The 21733-nt window shown below is 46.5% G+C and overlaps 1 protein-coding gene and 1 pseudogene across 2 annotated transcripts in view; one reads left to right on the forward strand and one right to left on the reverse strand.

The window, feature by feature from the left end:
* The first annotated feature begins 1834 nt into the window (after positions 1-1834).
* Positions 1835-21733, forward strand: part of LOC310683835 (uncharacterized protein) — a 34346-nt gene continuing 14447 nt past the window's right edge. Inside the window, exons 1-12 of the mRNA XM_083454260.1 lie at positions 1835-1959; positions 3660-3752; positions 5207-5316; positions 6099-6158; positions 6534-6650; positions 7989-8093; positions 8443-8545; positions 9709-9779; positions 10874-11414; positions 14674-14908; positions 15019-15123; positions 16683-16748. Of these exons, the coding sequence (XP_083310386.1) occupies positions 3688-3752; positions 5207-5316; positions 6099-6158; positions 6534-6650; positions 7989-8093; positions 8443-8545; positions 9709-9779; positions 10874-11414; positions 14674-14908; positions 15019-15123; positions 16683-16748 (1578 nt within the window). The 5' untranslated portion in view covers positions 1835-1959; positions 3660-3687. The remainder of the gene's footprint in view (positions 1960-3659; positions 3753-5206; positions 5317-6098; positions 6159-6533; positions 6651-7988; positions 8094-8442; positions 8546-9708; positions 9780-10873; positions 11415-14673; positions 14909-15018; positions 15124-16682; positions 16749-21733) is intronic.
* Positions 21121-21708, reverse strand: LOC310673607 (large ribosomal subunit protein eL20-like; annotated as a pseudogene). The gene has a single exon. The product of its transcript is annotated as a large ribosomal subunit protein eL20-like (transcript).

The raw sequence follows: 21733 nt of genomic DNA on the forward strand, positions 1-21733 counted from the left end.
CTTTCTGTCTGCCGTCTAGCCTGATGTAGTTCTGGAGAAGTTGAATGCTTGTACACTATTTTGGTTGACCTGCTAAAGGTATTTTCCCTAATATGGATTGTGACTGCCATGAGTTGTAACTGAGTGCATAGACATATTTCAAGAGGTTTGTTTTTGTTGTTGCATAATTCCCCCCCCCCCCCATTTATCACTCTGCAAACAGGAGCAGAGCAGGACAAATCTCTTAGGAGATGTATGTCAATCACGATCATTACTGTTTTATGGCCTGTCTGAAGCTTCCTACCTCAGGAATTACTGGGACACTCTATGCACTACCTATTAATTATATGCACCTATTCATTACATGACATGCATCACTTATTAACAACCATGCCGGCAGTTTGGCTTGAGAAAATTGAAGGATTATTTCCCTCTGGGATGAGCCAGAATGAAAAACACAACAGGAGAGTACCAAGGCACCTTGATTCATTGCAGTGTGAACTTTTATAAGCACAAATAGGAGCAACTGGTTAGGTCGTTATCCAAAGCAACTTGTCCAACACTCACAGATTTAGCTTTCTATGGCATTGAAAAAATTGAGATTGTGACAGACTGTAATATCAGTTGCTGGCACCACCTTAACTTTTCTTTAGCTTTGAAGCCCAAAGGCACCTCAGAATTTTGGGCTTTCTCACGATCAGGGAAATAACATTCCTCAGCCAACTGATCATCATAATTGGACCTACCTCTGATTCCCATACACCTAAGCAGGCATTTACTGCAGACCCTCAAAGTGTCCCTATTTTCCAGGGTTATTCCTGGATTTACAGAAGCTGTCCCGGTTTCTGATTTGATCCTGGAATGTCCTGCTTTTCCTTAGGACATCCTTATTTTCGTTGGGAAAATGTTGGAGGGTGTGGAGTTATGCGACCCTGAGCCAAGGAGACAAGTACAGTGGTACCTCTGGTTATGAACTTAATTTGTTCTGGAGGTCCGTTCTTAACCTGAAACCATTCTTAACCTGAGGGTACCACTTTAGCTAATGGGGCCTCCCCTCTCCGCCGTGCAATTTCTGTTCTCACCCTGAGGTAAAGTTCTTAACCTGAGGTACTACTTCCAGGTTAGCAGAGTCTGCAACCTGAAGTGTTTGTAACCTGAGGTGTTTGTAACCCAAGGTACCACTGTAGCTGTACTGTCTTAGAAGACGCCTGAAGTCAGTCCTGTATAGGGAAGTTTTTTTAATGTTTAATGTTTTATCATGTTTTTATATATGCTTGAAGTTGTCCAGAGTGCCGGGGGTAACCACGTGTAAAGAAGAGGTTTCTTTCTAAATCCCCATGATGCAACTCAGACTAACTTGGAAGCCATGTGTTCTGACACATTAATGCCCATTCATCCCAGAAACATGGAGATTGATGGTAGTTCCTCAGGGGTGAGCAAAAGAATACTTGACACATGCTCAGACAAACACTCTTCTTTATTATTCCTTTGCCTGTTCTAGAACTGAGCCCTGTCATGTCTGGCTGCAGGTGGATCCTAGCCAACCCTACACACAATGGGAAGCCAATGACAAACAGTGTTATTCAGGGACCCACAGAAATGCTGCATGACTTTGTGTTACAGAGATGTTATTTCAGTTTCATACGTTCATTTCGTACAACAGATCACACACAGTGCCATATATTCCTTACCATTTCCTCTCTGTGTCTGTGATGAATCCCAGCCTCTAGTTGTCACATGGTGATGCCCTGGCTTGGAGTCCCCCTCCCTCAATTACTAACCCCTCCCAAGTACCATACACTTGGGCTATGACCAAGAGCTTGCAGCCTCACCCCCCTGACATCACAATCTGCAGAAGATTGTCATTGGTTGCAGTATATGCTCATCAAGAGAGGGTAGATGCAAAAGGATGATGGAGAGGTCCTGCTGTCCTTTCCTATGTCCAAGGCAGCCAGAGGCAGAAACAGAGGTTTTGGGCAGGTATGAAGAGCCAGAGGTATTGAGTTCATGGTGCAGATAGCATGCACCTTCTCCCTCCCTCCTGAAACAATAAGATGAACCCAGAACTCCACAGCAAGAGGGTGGAAGAAGCCAAATGAGGTCTTTATTCTTCTCCATCTGCATCCCTGGAGACAAAGTCTAGAGAGACCCTGGAATACAGAGATCAGAATTGGGAGGTTAGACCCTTAAGCACAAAAATGTAAGATGAGCTTGCTGGATCAGGCCAATGGCTCACCTAGTCCAGCATCCTGTTCTCACAGCGGCCTTCCTGCTATTTTATATCTGCATTCTTGAACTACAAGTCCAGATGGCAACTCAGTGGTGGGTGGCTGTGGGTAACCAGTCCAGACATCTGCAAAGCAATTGCACATATCCATAAAGCATGTCCTTGGCATTGCTTAAAAATACATAAAAATATGTACGTAGAAGGAAACCTAATGGAATTCCCTTCAGAATATGGATCAATGTATGAGTATTCCTAATAATCTCTACCTGGCCTTGCAGAGATTTGAACCTGTCGCTGTTATTCCACAATGACCTTCTCAAAACCAAAGCCCCCTTTTGGCCATCTCATGTCCTAGTGATCTTGTGAGCATAACATGGATTAGTGCAGGGGTGCTTTTTTCAAAGAGAGCAAGATTTGATGCGTGAGGGCCTACCAAAGTTGTTGAGTTTTTTATAGGATTGAAGTTGCTGAGCTTTTTTTTAAAGGATTTTACCCCAGGACATATATTGCTACGGGGGCCAGATTAGGCCCCTGAAACAGACTTTGGACATGCCTGGATTAGCAGTAATGATATAGGGCAGATAACAGAGTGAATATGTGTTGCAGTGCAAATTTTGTTATATTGTCTGCAGTCTGCGCTAAATGAAAGAGAGATGTTGCCACTGTTTCCACTTGTAAAGAACCAGGGCAATTTACTGCAGGTATATATACTTAATGATTTACATCTTGTTATCAAAACAGGCCAAAGACCTTTTTATTTTACTTAAGTACAATAATTTGTGCCTTTGTGATGCTTAGCCAGGAGCTAGGGCCACTTATTTATTTATAATACTGTGTAGTGCAGTGGGTGGCACTGTGGGTTAAACCACAGAGCCTGGGCTTGCCGATCAGAAGGTTGGTGGTTTGAATCCCCACGACAGGGTGAGCTCCCATTGCTTGGTCCCTGCTCCTGCCAACCGAGCAGTTCGAAAGCACATCAAAGTGCAAATAGATAAATAGGTACCACTCCGGCAGGAAGGTAAACGGTGTTTCCATGCGCTGCTCTGGTTTGCCAGAAGCGGCTTGGTCATGCTGGCCAAATGACCCAGAAGCTGTACACCAGCTCCCTTGGCCAATAAAGCGAGATGAGCGCCACAACCCCAGAGTCGTCCGTGACTGGACCTAATGGTCAGGGGTCCCTTTACCCTTTTATAGTGTAGAACAAGGGAGCTGGTCAGCAATGTTCTCCTGAGGTGGAAGCACATGCCACCTGCAACTTATGAGAGGATGGGATAGTGGTGGCTGCACATAAAGCTAAACTGTGTTTTGAAGAGACATCTTGTATTAGGTACTTTCAGCAGAGGATGTTTTGCATCTGGCATCAGTTGAGTGCTTCTGAGAGCTGGAGTGGGTGAGTGTGGAAGTCTGGCTGGAGGATGATCAATGTCCTACCATGTTCTCTCCTAATTTACAGCTGGCCTCTGCGCTAAACAAGCTGCATCATGGTTGATTACTACCAAACACTGGACATCCCCCAAACGGCCTCCGCAGATGACATAAAGAAGGCGTAAGTAGCACAGAGTGCACCAACCACAAGATGTTATGTGAACCCAAATTTGGCATTTCATAAAATAGCCCAGTTTGGCTTAGATCAGTTTGGAGCCTGCCCAGTTCGGCTTGGGAAGGTCTATCTTACCCTGCTTCCTTCTCCTCACCCTTATTCACTATTGGGAATTTTTTGTAATGACTATGACTTTTTTCACCTTTGACAGAAGTGGATACATAGCAGCCCTTCCAGAGTAGATAAACTGCCAAATTGCAGGTAAATAGGTCCAGGGGCTTTTGTGCTGGACACATCTAAACTGTAATTCACACCTACCCCTTTAGGAATATCTGTGCAATCTGCCCTTTATTTATGTTGTTTGGTGCATTCAATTTCTATCCTACCTTTTCCCAAGGATTCCAGGTAGATTAAGGTATTGCACTTCAAAGCAATCATATGAAAACATAGCTAAATAAATTAAAATCACCCCATGCTTTTTAAAAATATAATTGAAAAATAAAAAAGACATAATTGCAAGTGCACAGAGTAATATGACACACACAAACAAAAAGAAGATGAAATAGTACTCATGTAGAAAACAAAACAAAACAAAAATCACCCCATGCTTGATTAACCCTGCCACAGAATGCCAGACGAAAGAAAAAATGTTCTGCAACCATTCTGGAGAGCTTACAGGCCCAGACTTTGATTGGACAAAGGACTCTAGAACAAAGGAGTTCCACAATTATAGGTCAGCCACCAAACTCACCTATCTACAGTACATGCCCTCGCTATTTGAATTTGATGCATGGACAATGTATTCAAGGCGGCACTCAGTAATAATAATGGCCAAAGGGGCTTAAGAGGTCAGATTTAGCACCTTGCATTGTGCCTGGAATGCAACAGGACAGGGAGCCAATGCAGATGCTACATCACAGGTGTCATTCATCTTTTGAGGCATACGCCAGCATGGAAGCAGGATCCCACACTGTCTACTAGCTGAACTCACCAGATAGTAACTGAATGCAACCAAACAGAGTGCATCACAGTAGCCTATCCTTGAGGTTACAAAGGTATTCCTACAAATTGGTTGTACGCTGGCTACATGGTGGTCCTTTCTATAATATCTGTAATATCTTGAGAATGCAGAAATTACATAATTGCCAATATTAGGGTTGCCATATTACAAAAGGTAAAAACCAGGACACCCCAAATTTTGTTGAGCTTTTTTGGAACCCCCCACCCCGGATGTCAATTCCGCCTTAGAAATCCCGAACATATGGCTGCCCTAGTCAATATTGCTTCTTATGTGAAGACTTCTAGAAACCTACAGATTATGTAGTTTGAGCATGCACCACGTCATGTACTGCTGGTATTGGGGAAGAAAGGACACCTCTCTTCTTGACATAATATTGAGAGGTGACGGTTTCTCTTAATGGTAATCCTACAGTTCAGTCTCTCCTTTTGAACTGCTGCAGGTACAGGAAGAATGCACTGAAATGGCACCCAGACAAAAACCCAGGGAACAAGGAATATGCGGAGAAGAAATTCAAGGAGATAGCAGAAGCATATGAAGTGCTTTCAGACAGTAAGACATTGGACCATTCTCGCCATTCCCCATCCCAGGGGTCTCCCATCTCTGAGCTGTTCCCTATGTGCCCCCTGCCTTGTTGTGGTCTTTTAGAGACCTTCCTTATAATGCACACATGCCGCTTCCTGAGCTGCTGCTGGCTCCCAGTTCTTACTCCCTGCAGGCCACAGAAGTGAGAACTCAGCCCAATCACAGTCCACCCAGCATGAGTTTCCTGTACAACCCCTTCTCCAGGCACCTGGCATCCCCTTTGGTTCACTGCTAGACCTGCCAGTCCGCCTTCCATCCATCTCTTGAAAAGGAAGAACCAGGGGCACTTTTAGCAACTATATTTTCTGCTACTCAGTACTTTGCTGCTGTTTGGGGCCACAGTGCTTAGTGTTGGAGGGAGAGCTTGTGGTGTCTCAGGGCAGTGGTGGAGCAAGCTGATCCAGCACCTGGGGTGGCGTGCATGTCCTACGTCCGGGAGTGGGGCCAGCCGGGGCAGGATGCTCTGCAGGGCCTCCAAGGAGTCTGCCTGCCTCCTACAGCTGAGGGGGAGGTGGTGGGCAGACTGTTTGGGGAGAGACGTGTGGCTCGGGCACGCTGCAGACCCCGCAGCATTTTGTCACCCCCCCACACTTAGTGGTGACACCCGGGATGGACCGCCACCACCGCTCCCACCTTGCTCTGCTAATGTCTCAGGAGTCTTGTAGCTAAAGCATATGCACAGGATTGTAGCAAAAGTTGAATGGGCTTCAAGATGGGACTGGCCTACTCTTGTTCTTTATTTCTGGCAGGTTATAAGCGGGACCTTTATGACCTCTACGGACTCGAGGGGCTGATAGGACTGAGCACAGGTAAGTGGAGGCTGGTTTGTAGACATACAGGACATATGATCCATATGCACCTCTGTTCTGGGCTCAGTCCTCACCACAAGCACTTCCTGGTGCTCTCACCAACTAGTGCATGGGTGCACGCATGGAGACCCCTCTTGCATCAAGTGGGAATAAGGAATCCTGGGTACTGAATTGTTTTCTTTCGTGGTTTGGGCTGCTCCCTGCTCTGTGTTTCTTCCTTTCTGGCTCTGGATCTTGCTTTGGGCCAAGAGATCATGCCTAGATTCAGCTGTCCTCAGCATATCATCCCCTTTCCCTTCTTCCTTCACTCCCTGAAAGACATCCACGGTGTGCTGAGAAGTGATGGTGACAGGTATCTGGTTTGTTTTCTTGAAGGTGCTGGGTTTTATCCAAGCGCCACTGAGACTCCAGACTTCATGTTCACCTTCCGTGATGCAGATGAGGTCTTCAGAGAGTTTTTCGAAGGACAAGATCCCTTCAGTGAACTCTGTGGTATGTGCTGCATGAGGGGAACAAGGGGTAGGCAACATAAAGCTGCCTTATAATGGTGTCTCTGGCTCACAGCTGTCTCCTCTGGTGGGCAGCAGCTCAGGCCTCAGGCAGAGGGGTCTTCATCAGCCTTTGCACCCGAGACATCTCTTCATTTAACCTGGAGATGCCAGAGACTAAACTCAATGTGTTCTGCCAAGAGAGATTTGTTTTAAAACAGCTGTGCTACACCCCCGATTCCCCAGGCCGCATCCCTTACTGACCCTACTATGCACCATCCTCCTTGAGTACTTTCTTCTGGTGGGAAAGTGTCTTTGAACCTTGGTAGTAACTTTGGCTTGCCGTGATAGAGAGATGTGGAAAGGAGGAGATGCAGAAGCCGCTGAGTTTTGCATGGCTGGGCTGCCGCTTACTCTACAAAGGTGAGAGCCGCATTGGTGTCCCTGCCCACTTTGCACCTAGCCCCACCCACCAGCAGCATGCAGCCGCTAGAAGTCTGCCTGCGAGGGAATGTGGTCCTTGGGCTGCAAAAGTTTCACCACCCTGCTTAAAAATGTCTATAACTTGCTTCTTCTGCTAAAAAATAAAGGCACTAACACCCTATTCTCAAGACGCAGTACCTTTCTCAGAGACAAAGGAGCTAGACATTATTATAGCTTGCAGGACCAAGGTTACAAGACAACGGCCTCACTCACAGTTTTCTTATTTGCATTCTTTTTCAACAGTGGAAACAACTAAAATGTTTCCTCCCCTCTCCAACGGTTCACCCCTGTGCATGTTTGCTCAGATAGCGGTCGCACTGTCTTCAGAGGGTCTTGTGCCCAGATAAGTGTGTGTCGGATTGCTGTGTCACCAGGCTGCTGAAACAGAGCCATTTGGAGAGGAAGAGGAGTGGACTTGAGAGAGAGAGAGAGAGAGAGAGAGAGAGAGAGAGGATTGTGTGGGCTCTGTCCTCCCAGCCTGAGCCTGAGCTCAGAGCAGTGTTCTGTTCACCCTAATGAATCAGCCACCACAACAGTGGATTATATTCACTACCATGATCCACAGGGCTTTTCTTCTTTGTGCTTTGACCGAGATGAGGACAGGGGGAAGGTTCCAGGTCTGGCTTGGCTGCAGTCTTTCTGCTCTGTCCTTGCCCTTACTGAAGGGGTGCATGTCACATAAGACATCCTCTCTGTGTCTTGGGGTATGGTATAAACATGGATTTGTATTTCATTATATCACCCGATCAGCTTAGGCTCATTGCACCAAGCAACGGAACTGAACATGTCCCTGTATTATCTGGGTTATTATGTGTAACTGGAAAGTCTTCCACTTATCAGCCTCCTCCTTCCTTTCCAGAGGAGTTGTCCCCATATACAGATCTTCAAGGAGGAATACCCCAGTGGGTCATGCCAGGCTGTACCACCTACTCCTATTGCTCCTACAGCTCTCCATTCCAGACAGGTAAGGCAAGGATGCATCATCACCTTGCAGCCTTGAGCAGCTCAGTGGGCCATCTGCTGCACATGCTCATTGCAGGGCGTGCTTCTCCAATACACTTTGCCTCCTCCATATCTGCTTCTCTACCTCATTCTGGCTCTGTCATCCCACAAGGACCCAATTCACCCCTGCTTTTAAATGTCCAAGGAACAATTCTCCTGTGAAGTGTTGGTGCCTCCTTTGTCCAGTCCCTTCATTAGCCCACTGACACTCCCAGTATGGGAAGGCCTCTGCCGTTTGGCTGGGAATATTGAGGCCTGCGCTAGCTGCCTCCCTCCCCCTCAGCAGTGATGTTGTCCCTTTCCCCTCCTAGATTTCTTCACTACGTTTGGGCCTGGTGCGGAATTAGGAATAGGCTTCTGCTCTGTCTCCACATCCACTAAGTACATCAACGGCAAACGGATAACCACCAGGAGGTGAGGTGACAAGGAGGGGCCAGGCGCCCGCGAGTTAGCCTGCCCCCTAATCAGATGTAATGGCAAACTATCGTTTTCTGCAAGAGCAGAAACAACTCACTAAAGCAAATTGTGTAAAAAGAGAATGGAGAGCGAAGGGGGAAGAGGGAGTTTGTGAGTTTGGGACTTTGCCAAACCATCATTTGGCATTTTGCTTGAACTAAGAATATATGTTCCTTTTCTATTACCTGTCTTCTATTAACCCAAATTCATGTGCTGTGCAAATAATACAATAGAAGAGACCTTCAAAAGCACTTCATGTGTGATGAAATGCTCTTACAAATGGGAAATTCTTATGCTTAACCTAAAACTGCTTCCCTTCAATTATTTTTGCCATGTCCACCTACCTGATCACCTTCTGAAAAATTTTTAATACTATTAAAAACGACCAGTATATTGTCCTTCCTTAATCTGTAGGCTGATCCTTTGCTCAGATTGTTTAACCTTTTATCTTCTTACAGTTCATTTATGAACTGGTGTGGGTAAAAAACCTTTAGTGTCCAAGCCTCAACACAACACTGCAAATAAAGAATTATTCTTGCTGTAATGTTTCAGATTTGCCCTTGCTTAATTTCATTTTGTTCCCCTTGACCAGTTCTCCTTACTATTGAGATAATTTTGAATGTGTAGCTTGTCCTTTGGATTCCTTGCAATTCCACTCCATCCCCTGTACATCTGACTCTTCTCGCTCTTGCATAACAATACCGGTAACTAGTAACTCCTACCCCTGTGGAGTAGATCTTGACAATTGTTTCCTGCTTACTATCAGTGGTTTCCCAATCAATCAGTTTATTTGTTTAGATATATAACTAGCCCCCATGATGGGCTTGTGTTAGTTAAAAACTGTTAAGGCAGAAAAAAATGAAGTGAAACATTCTCAGTGTTGACGATAAAAATAGCCACTCTGTATTAACTTTGTCCTAAGTCTTACAGTGCTTCTCAGCAATGCTCAGGTTTGGATTGTGCTGAGCTTCTAGCAAGAGGGAATTTAGGGAAGAAGTCACCGAGAACGCCTCTGTTGTGCGGTTGTTGGGGTGTGGGGTGTGGTGTGGTGGCAGCACACGCTTTACCAGAATGCAATGTGGCAAGTGCTGCAATGCAATGTGGCAAGGCCTCTTTTGCAGGATCCTTGAGAATGGGCAGGAGAGAATGGAGATTGATGCGGACGGGGAGCTCAAAGTGGCAGGAGTGCATGGTAAGAAATCAAACTCTGAGGGCACTAGAGTTGGGCACACATATAGAGTTCTGGGCACCACAGTTCAAGAAGGACACTGACAAACTAGAACGTGTACAGAGGAGGGCAACCAAAATGGTCAAAGGCCTGGAAACAATGCCTTATGAGGATCGGCTAAGGGAGCTGGGCATGTTTAGCCTGGAGAAGAGGAGGTTAAGGGGTGATATGATAGCCATGTTCAAATATATAAAAGGATGTCACATAGAGGAGGGAGAAAGGTTGTTTTCTGCTGCTCCAGAGAAGCGGACACGGAGCAATGGATCCAAACTACAAGAAAGAAGATTCCACCTAAACATTAGGAAGAACTTCCTGACAGTAAGAGCTGTTCGACAGTGGAATTTGCTGCCAAGGAGTGTGGTGGAGTCTCCTTCTTTGGAGGTCTTTAAGCAGAGGCTTGACAACCATATGTCAGGAGTGCTCTGATGGTGTTTCCTGCTTGGCAGGGGGTTGGACTCGATGACCCTTGTGGTCTCTTCCAACTCTATGATTCTATGATTCTATGATTCTATGATTCTAGAAGGGAAGATGGGGGTCTTGGCTTGCATCTCGGTCAGTGGTGACTGGTGTTTACTGTGACTGCCAAAGCCAATGGATGACACTGAGCCTAAGTTGAGGAGGAGCAGGAGCAGCTCTATGGCTCACTCTAGGCTGGGCCGTCCCTGGAGTAATAAGGGCATCCATTGTACCACATTGCCCATTAGCAGCTGTGCAAGGATTAAGACTATCTGAGTCCAGGCTTGAATTGGTCCATGTTTCTCCCACATTAAAATAAGCAGAGAAATCCATTGAGGTCAGGATATTCTTTTCACATTGGCAGTGGGTCCTCCTTGATTGAGGGCTGCTGAAGGGGCACTGGGAAGGCTTCCCATTCTATGTTGCTATCTCAGGTGCTAAAGAACCCTGCCCCTGCTCCCATTGTCTCTCATGCCTATCCAAATGACACTGCTGCATGCTGGGGCAGAACGCAAAGCCCCTTTGAGCCTCAGGGATGCTGGGCCCCCAGAGTGATGCTGAAGGGGCTGCTTCCTCACCCCTTGCTTTGTTCACACTTCCAGACCTCACTGACGATGACCTGAAGGCCACGGTGGAGCGCATCCAGCCGGAACAACACGAGATCCTGCGCTCGTCTGCTACGGACATCCCGACTCCACCACGCCCACAGAGCGCAGGGTTCTCTTTCGCCCACCCTGAGGACGAAGACAAGGAGCTGCATCGGGCCACCCTGGCCTACAGCCTGTCTGAGATGGAGACCGTGGGGCAGCAGCACCTGGCAGGCGCCCCTCGAGACAGCTCCAGGAAGAGGCGAGGCAGCGCTCGGAGGGCACACAAAAGGACGCCAGGGCCCAGTGAGGAAGTGGCGGGTGCTCCCTTTCCCATTAGAGCCAGGAGCCCGGGCGCAGGAGACAACACAAAGGAGGACAAGCCAGCAGAAGGCCCAAAGGGCAGAGGCTGCGCTGAAGAGCCGGAGAGGCAGCAACTCGCTTTGCCGGTGGCCCCTGAGGAGAATGACTCCGTCCTCAGTGACATGCGGTATGTCTTCCCCGACATTATCCCTTCCCACAGGGAGAGGGAATCCATCATGTGCACTGTCCTCTGAGGCTCACCGACATGCAAGAGAAGAACGCTCCCGTGTCCAATAAAGGTCACAGCCTGGCTGTTGGTCTCCACAGTGGCATTATTCCCCTGAGAGGGGGGCATGCAGGGTACCCCAGCCCAGGAACCGTCTGGCTCTGCCTGAACTGCCAAGCTCAGAGGTGTGCACTTATTTGTGCACTTATTTTATTTAAAACCGTTTACGTATCACAATTTTTTTAAAAAAAAATCTCTTAAGAAAGCACTGTATCATGAAAACATTAATGATTTTACTACGTGCACTTCATTTGCATAATTCAGGCATGGGGAATTAGATCTAGCTTGTAGAATGGATCCTTACTTCCCCCACAGACCAGCTTTGAGCCCTGGGCTCCTTGGGAATGAAGGGTGGGGTACAAATTCAATAAATAATTGAGTCAGTCATTATGTTGTCAAGTGACCACTTTAAGGCATCCTACCAGCGCCAAATAATTTATTCTGATGTCAGAATTTGGTCTTTCTGGGTGCAGCCTAATTGAAAGTGTGTTGTTCAGGAAAACCAGTCAAACCAGAAAAGAGTGGAGGAGCTTCAAACAGCTGTGGTTGCCTGATAAATGGATCATCTCTAGGGTTCGTCCTTTTTCCCTGCCATATTACTGGCTTGTAAAATTACGAAGAGCTAGAAGGGACCAAAATCTTGTCTTGTTGAAGAAAGGGCAGCCTTCTACCCTACAGCTCACTTACTATTCAGTGTTCTTAGTGAGGAAGGGAGATGTTCCAGCCTAGCTGAAAGCTGCACCCTCTAGTCCAGATGCATGGGAGCAGGTTACAAAGATTCGGTAGCAAGGCAGCTGCTTTGCACATGTAGAGATACCAGTCACTTTTCCATCACTGCCTGCAGACACTGAGAAAGGCTGTCCCAGCAGATGCATACAAGATGGATGGTGCATCATGTCAGCAAAAGATCAACCTGTTGAACAAGTTGTGGTTAACACCTGCTCTGCATCATATCCTTGAGTGAAGATAATGGCACCTGGAAAAGGTGTATGCTAGTAGGGTGAGGAACCTGGAAGCAGTTCTTAGAAGCAGGACACCCACACAGATTAATATCCCACTGCATAGGTCCTGTGATGTGGCACTGCTTTTATAAATATATAAACTGTTAGGCTCTCACCACAAAGTTAGGAACATGGCACCAAGAACAGACACTGGTCCCTCGCATAGCCATCTTAAGACACCCTGTCATCCCCCCCCCCCATTTCATTTGTTTTTAAAATAAGCAAGTTTCTATCCTTTGCAAAAACATATGCACACTTGCCAGGTAATGACACTGTTACAGTCTCTCTACATTGACCACTATTCTCTCTCACACAGAGAAAGACAACAACGTATTTGCATATGCTAATTTTTAAAATATAAACCAATTTAGCATTGCTAAGCATTAAGCATAAGCAATTAATGAAAACACAGGTCAGGGTGATTTAAACCTCTACCCTGACACTGTCCTGTTGATTTGATGCATAGTCTTACCAATTTTTCTGGATTACTGTAAGGACATGGAATTCCCCATGCATCCAGTAATTCCCATAGCTGTAAACTTTTCCCTTCTCTTGCAAGGAATTCTATTTGGAATAAGGGAATTCCCCTTAAAAAAAGGAAACCGTTGACAGCTATGGTAATTTCTCATGACTTTGGGTGTTCACCAGGAAATCACTCCTTTTTGTGGCTTCCATCCACTGGGGGTGAGTAACACACACTGGGGAATTGGCATCAAGGCCTTCTGCCAGGGTGGTTTCTTCTTTGTGTGTTAACTAGCTAGCAAATGCCTGCCTGTGGTTACTATTACTCATGTGATTTGTGTGTCTAGCACCATCAGTTACAAACAGCACACAGGACTAGCTGAGAAGCATATGGAATTGAGGGATAGTGTTATAAAAGGTCTCTTACTCATCATTCATAAGAGGTTTTCCATTCTCTCTCTTTCATCCCCCATTGCAAAACAAAGTGTTTCCTTATTCGCCTGCCCCCCTTTTTCTGATCTGTCACATCTCTAGCTCCTTTGCTGCCAAATTCCACCCTTTCATTCTGGGGCCATGCACCCAGGCCCAAGCCAATTATCAGATTCTTATTGTTGTTTTTGAAGACTAGGTAACCCTGTGACATTACCAAGACCCACCTCTTGAGTCTCAGGCTTTAGGATCCTGGTGGAGACCTGGCTGACAAGCTTCTATATAGCAGCAATACTCCCCTAATGCTGAGTCACTGCAGCTGGCTTCTGCCATCCACCCTGCCTGTTCTAAATTGCTACATCATGTCTCAGTTGTGCTACCGCTACCACCCACCAGTTTATAACAACAATCTATGTTCTGGTATTTTCTCAGCTGACCTGCTGCCTCCATGTTGTGCTAATGTTGGCAGAGCTTGCAGCCAACTACCCACTTCACCTCCCTCACACACCATTTCACACAAGTCCTTACTTTCTAAAACAAGAAATTTATAGTGTAAGACACATCTGGAGATTATCATTCCCCCCCCCCCCATGGAACATCCATATTAGGGCAATTGCCTTTACTAGGCTCTTTATGAGGCTGCCTTGTGGGACATCTTTGGGAGAACAAAAGGCTAAGGGGTAAATCCTACACAAATCTGGAGTAGAGTCCCTAAGGCTGTTGGATGGTGTCTTGTACACCTCCTCCTAGCAACTCCTGCAGCCAAGCTGGTGCCAAACATATTGCTTCCCAAACATATTGCCCTCCCTCTCCTCCTGTGTTTGCAGGTGTCTGTAAACAGACAAGACCCCCCCCCCATTTTCTTTGTTGTGTGAGGTAACTGTGTTTTTATACATCATTTATAATTTTACAATTCTATAATTTCACAATTGCACTCAGTTCATTTACTCATGATTTGTTTTTAATCTTTTGACTTGATCATTGAAAGCTCCTTGTGTTGTATTTATATTTTGCTGTTAAATACTTGACAGTCTGCTACCCTTTATGCAGAGAGGGATGGTAATGTGGCACTAGTACAGAAGGGTTTTAATAATAATATTAATAATATATTAACCAATAACAACAACAACAACAACAACAACAACAACAACAACCAAACACTAGTGGGAATGAAATCCATATAGCACTGAGCATCAGGTTCAGAGAGAAAAGCTACAACGTGAGATCCAGGTATGCCTGACAGTGTAACCCGAGAAGTGTCTACTCTGAAGTCAGCCCCAGGGAGTTCGACGAGCCTTACTCCCAGGTAAGAGCGTGTCCTGCACGCGTTGCAGCCCGAGATGCTGCGAGATGTTTCCACCCTCGAAGTCGGGGGGGGGGGCCTTCCCCGCGTATGGGGCTGTCAAGGGGTTCCTCCGGCGTACCGGAGTCGTAGCGCACATCCGCGTGGGGCCGGGAGGGGGCTCCACGCGCCCCCCGTCGCAAGCGCGCTCCAGAGAATTCCACCGGAGCCCCGAGCAGCTGTTGGCCGCGGCCTCCTCGCCTTACCTCACCGGTTCAGAGTGTAGGGTTCGACGTCACAATGGAGCCGCGCGTTCCATTGGCCGGCGCCGGCGCCAGTCCCCGGGGCCGAGCTGGGGCTTGCAGGCCGGGGCCCTCCTCCGCTCTTCCCTTGACAGCCGCAGCAGGAGGCGAGAGCGGCGGAAAACTCGCGTCCCAAGCGAGCGGGGCTGCGGAGCTGCGGAGCATGGTGCAGTCCGGACGGAGCCTCCTCCAGCGCTGAGGTACGATTGCTTGCTGGCTTGTTTCTCGGAGCATCGGGTGCCATTGCAATAAAACAAAAGCGAGGCAGTTGACGGCCAGGGGAGAACGGCCGCAAGAAGCGATCTGGAGATGCAGATCTCTTCTAGGATCCCCGGGACAGGAATGTGGAGCAGCTGGCAGATCCCCTGAGAGAGGCTGTCTGCCGACCACCGACGAGGGTCTAAGCAGCTCTGACAAGCAGAAGTGTTACGAAGTTGCGCTTGCTGTCAATACGATTTAAAAACCGCTTTACCCCTATAGGGGGGGTGGGAGGATATTGTTTTTCCTATTTCGTGTCTTTGCACTGTAAACCGCACTTGTGATCGTCGGGCGAACGGCGGTATATAAATTCAGCGAATAATAAATAAAAACAACAATTTCGGTCCTTTGCGCCCTGTCGTCCCCGCATCTAGTAGGTCTGAATGGTCAAAGGGTGGCATCCACCCCTGGTCTCCCCGCTTTCAAGTCACGCTCTTGTGTCGGGTGGGCGTTGCGTGTGTGTGTGTGTGTACGTTACGCGGAGAGAGCAGCTGAGTTTCGTTCCGCAGTAACTAACGCGCTGTCCAAAAATAGGATTTAAGATCCGGGAGGCTGTGGGTAGTTTTAGGCATGCCCGTTTCTTCCCCACCCAAAATGCCATCAGAAAAAGAGGCGTTTGCAACCCGCCGCTGCTGCCCTGCACGGAATGCGTGTTGGTTGTTTTTTTCCTGCCGTCAGGAAAATGGGTGCTATGGGGAAAGGCGCTGTTAGAACAGTCGAGAAGCTGAAACGCGATCGGTCCCTCGCACCGGCCGGATGTTGTGCTTGTTGTTGATCCGGTGGCGCACCGCAAAACAAAGGGAGAGGCGAGGGCCCAGAGCCAGCCCCGAGAGGGACAAATAAGCATTTTCGCCGGAAAACGGCAACAAAAGCACTCACGCTTTCTAGGAGAACTCGGGAGAAGGCCTGCCCCTGATTGCAGGCTGCTGCAAACAAAATTGTAGGATTCTGCCAGCGGATTGCGATAAATGGGAAGGGGGCGGTGGAAGCTCCGTAGAGGAAGAGTTGTTGTTTTAAAAGATCAGCTTGATGGGATGTGCAAGGGCAAATTGACTAGGCAGGGAGTTGGTGACGATTTTATTCAGATTTAATTTGATTCAAACAGAAATGTGCACTAGGCGAGGCGGGAAAGAGAATATTACGTTCGGGCAACTTTTGAAGAAGCGATCTGGCGCCATAAAAAAGCCAAATGAAATGAAAGGTGTAGGAAGGTGCCCCCCCCCCCCAGGAAGGGAACTTGATGAGGTTCTGAAGAGTGTCTCAAGTCAAATACTTTGACCTGGAAACCCATCTCCCTGATCTCGGAGTCCTTAATATTACTTAGTATTGGTTTGCATATTTTAGGGTGGTGTCTGGAAAGGCATTCTTGACAGAGGATGACCTCAAATGGAATGTCTCTGCATAACTTGGGGGGGGGGGGGCAGAAGGGAAATATTTTTAATGTGGAAATGGGGTTAGTGTAACAATGTTAAGGTGGAGTCTTTCTGCTTCTTTCCCAGAGGAGGAGAAAAGAAAACCACCTTATTGCAAAAGCCTTCTCTGCCTCTTCTACTCCAGCAAAGTAGAGGTAAGGAAGGTACCCCTGTCAGAGAGAGAGTTTAGGCAGAACCCAGCTCAGAGGAGGATTGCAAGGGAAGGGGCAAACTGTCATCTCCACACCAGCTTCCAATTTTGTTTATATTTTGGAGGACACGTTGACAGAAGAGTGGATGATCCACAAAGTAAATGGCAACAGGGAGTGGTGTATCATGAATCTGATAAATTGAAAACCCAAGACTGAAGAGCTCAAAGGAGGTCAGCGCTGATGAGTATCAGCATTAAAAAACAAACAATCCCACAGAGTGAACATCTTTGCATTGTAACTGCATTTGCATTTGTAACTGCAAAGAGTATGGGGTTGTGATTTCATTTCTTATCATTCATATAGCAACTAGCCTGCAGGAGTTCTTGTGAGTTAAATGCCCGAGCATCCATTTATATGCTCCAGACAGGTAAGCAACGATCTGCAGGTCAGCAGACAAAGCTGAGCTTCAGAACTGGGCTGCAACACTGTGAGATGGAAAACCCTCCTTGGTCGTTTTCCTGCCTTAGTGTTGTCCCAGTAGCTATTCTTGCTCCTCCCGCAGCCTCCTAATCTCTTAAAAACTTAATGGCCACTAAACCGCTTAATGCATAAAGATACTTAATGAGGAAGGCAATGGGCCAGTAGTATCCTTTTGGGTGCACTGGGCTTGGGTCAGCTTAGGTGCTTGTTCAGTGTTGTCTTTGGGTAGGAGAGATTCCCTATGGATCCCGGATCCATAGGTTCCATGGCAAGGGATGGTCAGGGATTATAGACATTGGGGGTATATGGAGGCTCACAGACCCCCCCCCCCCACTTTGCTTGATGATCCAAAACCATGGTGCAAGCAGCAGTGTGGTGTTGTGGTTGCATCTCCACACCATGGGTCTTTTAGGTTGCAAAGCAGCTGGCTGGAGGCAATTTCATCTGCAGTCTGTGGTTGATATAACCCAAGCAGCTTCCTATATGGAGACAAGCAACATTTCTTGTGTTTTAAGCAGTACTCTTCATATATGAATCTGGCCTAAGGCTCCAACCAGCAGACAGTTTAGTAGCATGGGCTGCTAAACCTGTCTGGGCTTCAGGAGGCATGGGCCAGGATTGCTATGCACTTGAAGTTTTGTAGGCGGAGTTTTGGAATTGGAACAACTTCCCTTAAATCCTGATGCAACCAAGCAGGGGCCATTCAGAAGCTTTCTTTCAAGCACCACCCTATTCTGCTTGCATGCGTGAATGGGTTTAGCAATAAGCATCCTAAGGTGATTCCTGTAAAACCAGATGTCTTTCCGTCTGTCCATCCTGGAAGAAGAGACTTTTCAGTGAGAGGGAGTGTCACCCTTCTAAGTAGTGTTTATGCAGAGTAGTTGTTTCGAAAGCAGCAGCACTAGGTCATGGCAATTATAGATCCAAGCTTGGAAATGTGTGGACCATGTCTGCTGAAGTCAGGCTTCTTTAGTCAGACAACAGGAGGCTTGTACCTCCCACGTTATTCTCTGCCCCTTCATAAGGCCATCAGTCCCTGTTAGCAGCACCTTGGGACACCGTGAAAAGCACAGAGTAGAGGTGGCACCCCATACTGCTCAGATCCAGGCAGATAGTCGTAGGAAGATGCATGAGATTGGGACCTGCCTGATTTATCCTTGTGGTGGCTTTGTCCCTTTTTTGGACTTATGAAGAGTTTTCCGCAGATAGTTTCATAAGATACACACTTGCAGCATAAGCCTGTGCATGTTTCCATGGAAGTAAGATCATCTGTGGTACTCTCATGTAAGCATATATATAAGATTGCAGCTGCAATCCATTTATTTTGGAGTAAATTAAAAGACGCCTGCTTCTTGGGAGAAAAGCAATGACTAACCTAGACAGCATCTTAAAAAGCAGAGACATCACCTTGCCAACAAAGCTCCATATAGTTAAAGCTATGGTTTTCCCAGTAGTGATGTATGGAAGTGAGAGCTGGACCATAAAGAAGGCTGATTCCCAAAGAATTGATGCTTTTGAATTATGGTGCTGGAGGAGACTCTTGAGAGTCCCATGGACTGCAAGAAGATCAAACCTATCCATTCTTAAGGAAAGCAGCCCTGAGTGCTCACTGGAAGGACAGATCCTGAAGCTGAGGCTCCAAGACTTTGTCCACCTCATGAGAAGAGAAGACTCCCTGGAAAAGACCCTGATGTTGGGAAAGATGGAGGGCACAAGGAGAAGGGGACGACAGAGGACAAGATGGTTAGACAGTGTTCTCCAAGGTACCAGCATGAGTTTGACGAAACTGCGGGAGGCAGTGAAAGACAGGAGTGCCTGGCGTGCTCTGGTCCATGGGGTCACAAAGAGTCGGACACGACTAAACATCTAAACAACAACAACAAGAAGAAGTTACACTGAACTCAGTGCTTAACAGGCATGCGTAGGATTGCATATTCAAAGAGTAACCTTAAACCTGTTTCTCAGAACTGCCACTGTGTCAGGCAGGGATTACTCCCAGGGAAGTTGTGCATAGGATTGCAGTTGTAATCTCTTAACTGGGCACTGCTGAATACAACCCATAATGTGTGCTCTGGTTATTTGAGCTATTTAATTTTTTAAAAATAAATAAATCCTTATGAAGCACTTCATGGGCTGGGGAAAAAGCTAACTGTATGCACATCTAAAGCTGTTCAGAGCTTTGAGTGGAAGTCATCGTGGTGCTGCATCGCTCATTCTGTAAGTGCAAGGATTTCTCTTTGCTTAGCAGATCTCCCCCGTCTTCTCCCTGCCCCCACATGCCCTCTAAATCTCTTTTAGGGGTTCCCTCAATGCTCTGGAGCAGATTAAAAGAGGACACAGGGCAGGAGGAGTCCTCTTGCCCAAGCAGAAATTGTGGTGCTGACAGGATGCACTGGTTGAATACCACCCCTAATCTAGTAAGATGATAAAAAAAAATTGCAGCTACAACCCTAAATAAACTTACTAAGAAGTAACCCTTATTGAACCCAGTGGGACTGACTTCTGAGTTCACACTGCATTTCAGACTACCCAGGTTGCAACTCTAAGCCACAAAGAGCAGTTTCCTTTGTGACCATTAAGCCTCTCTTACAGTTTTTGTTGTAAATGTGAAAGATAAAGAGAGGCATTTGGTATGAGAATAAGTCTTCCAGATAATCTAGTTTTTACTTCCACTTTCAGGGAAAATATGCAATACCTTCTCAAGCTGAAATGTGTTTTACTGCTTTTGCAACATAAAATATGTGATTTAATAACTTTGCATACAAAATTTCACTATTTGACATATTTATGAAAGGTACTGAGAAATCTTATGCATATTTTGTAATGCCTACTCTAGTTTAGTCTAGTTTATTCACTTAGGATTGCAGCTTCAAAAACGTTAGGCTGGATTCCTGTTTGCATTTACGTGGAAGTAAGTCTCTTTAAACAATGGTACGTATGTTTGAGTAGATATGCAAAGGTTTGCACTGTTACATCTGTAGCTGGAAGTCTGTGGCACAAGTTAGAAGATTGGGACCAGGTCAAAAGGACAGTACACATAGGCTAGTTGCTTCTAGTTTCTCCAAACTAGATCAGATGTCACCAAAAGATTAGCAGCAATTCACCAGCAGGGAAGGCCCTTTCATAAAAGATGACAGCACCCTCTAGGTGTGGAAATGCAGCTTGTATCTGAGTGTTGCATACATCCAAAGCATACACTTCATTCTCTAATGATGTAGATTGTCCTGCATAGAAATCTTTACAATACACGTTTTGAGTCGGTAGAAGCTTAAGCATTTCACTCATTCAAAAAATGAAACTATTGCATAGGAGCTTCCCTGCCCACACCCCAGTGTTAGAGAGAGAGAGAGAGAGATGAGAAGGCATTCCCACCCTCCCTGGATGTTCACATCTCTGTCTATTCACTTTTTAGATCCCTCTTCCTTCTCTTTAAATGACTGGACATTTATTTACAGTGCAAACATAGCAAGTGCATATGTGGATCTTTCACGTCCCTTACTATTTTCCTTAGAATGTGCGAATGCCACACCTGTTGCTTTTTATCCATTTGTCTAGGCTTGGGTGGTTTGTTTGTTTTTTTATAAGCACTGATTTCTTATGGTGTGTATAGTCAAGGTATGTGTAGGAGAAGAAAGTATGGTTCTCTTGGCATTGGGAACATCACAGTTAGACATGATCAAAATAGCTGTGAGTCAACTAATGTCCATCGTGTGTGAAGCAGCTTGGAAAGGAGGAGGACACTGTTGGGATGTGGTGTTTTCTGGCAGCTCACAGGAGTCCCTTTTCCAGACATACCTGACTTGGCCAGAGCAGCTGATGGCCAATCCTTGGTTGGCTACGCCTGTTGGATTCTGTTTTTCTCACATTAGAGTTGTGCACCCTTCCCTGCTGCAGGTTTTTTTCCCCCTCTCAAAAAGAACTTTATTGAAACTCAGAGCAAATGAACCAAGTCTGCATTTGGAAGAATGTGTTTGGTCTCTTGGTGGTGAAGCGTGGCTTATGTTGATGATGCAGAACTCTATGTGGCAGAGGGAACTTGATTTTGGAATCATGGAACTGCTTGACAGCTGGTCTGTGGCACTTGCTAGCAGCGATCTCTTCAACCTTCGTGATCTGAATTGAGTGAGAACGAGCTCCATGATGGGCTCTCATATCGCGACAGCTCCAGCAGTTGTCAAATCCCTGTATTCCCTGTACATGTTATGAGTTCTACTATGAGAATCATAGCGTAGCCAGTTACCGAATTTTTTCACCTTCAACGGAGACTTCTCTAAAACCTGTCCACAGTACACAATTTCCCCAGAAGATTTCTTCGTCTTCTTCAGCTGAGAAACAAAGTACCAGAAATGGGACTTTGCAACAACATGATTAGGAGCAAAGATGCGCATACGATAGAGAGGTGGTGTTGGGCTCTTAGGAGTGGGGAGGCATCTCCCAACAACTTCCTCAGGGTGCCTGACGCCTTCATGGTGCTGCCTCTTTGCTCCCTGCTGCAGTTGTACCAGTTG

The sequence above is a fragment of the Podarcis tiliguerta genome, assembly GCF_965153285.1.
Source record: "Podarcis tiliguerta genome assembly, chromosome: 1".
Taxonomy (NCBI): domain Eukaryota; kingdom Metazoa; phylum Chordata; class Lepidosauria; order Squamata; family Lacertidae; genus Podarcis; species Podarcis tiliguerta.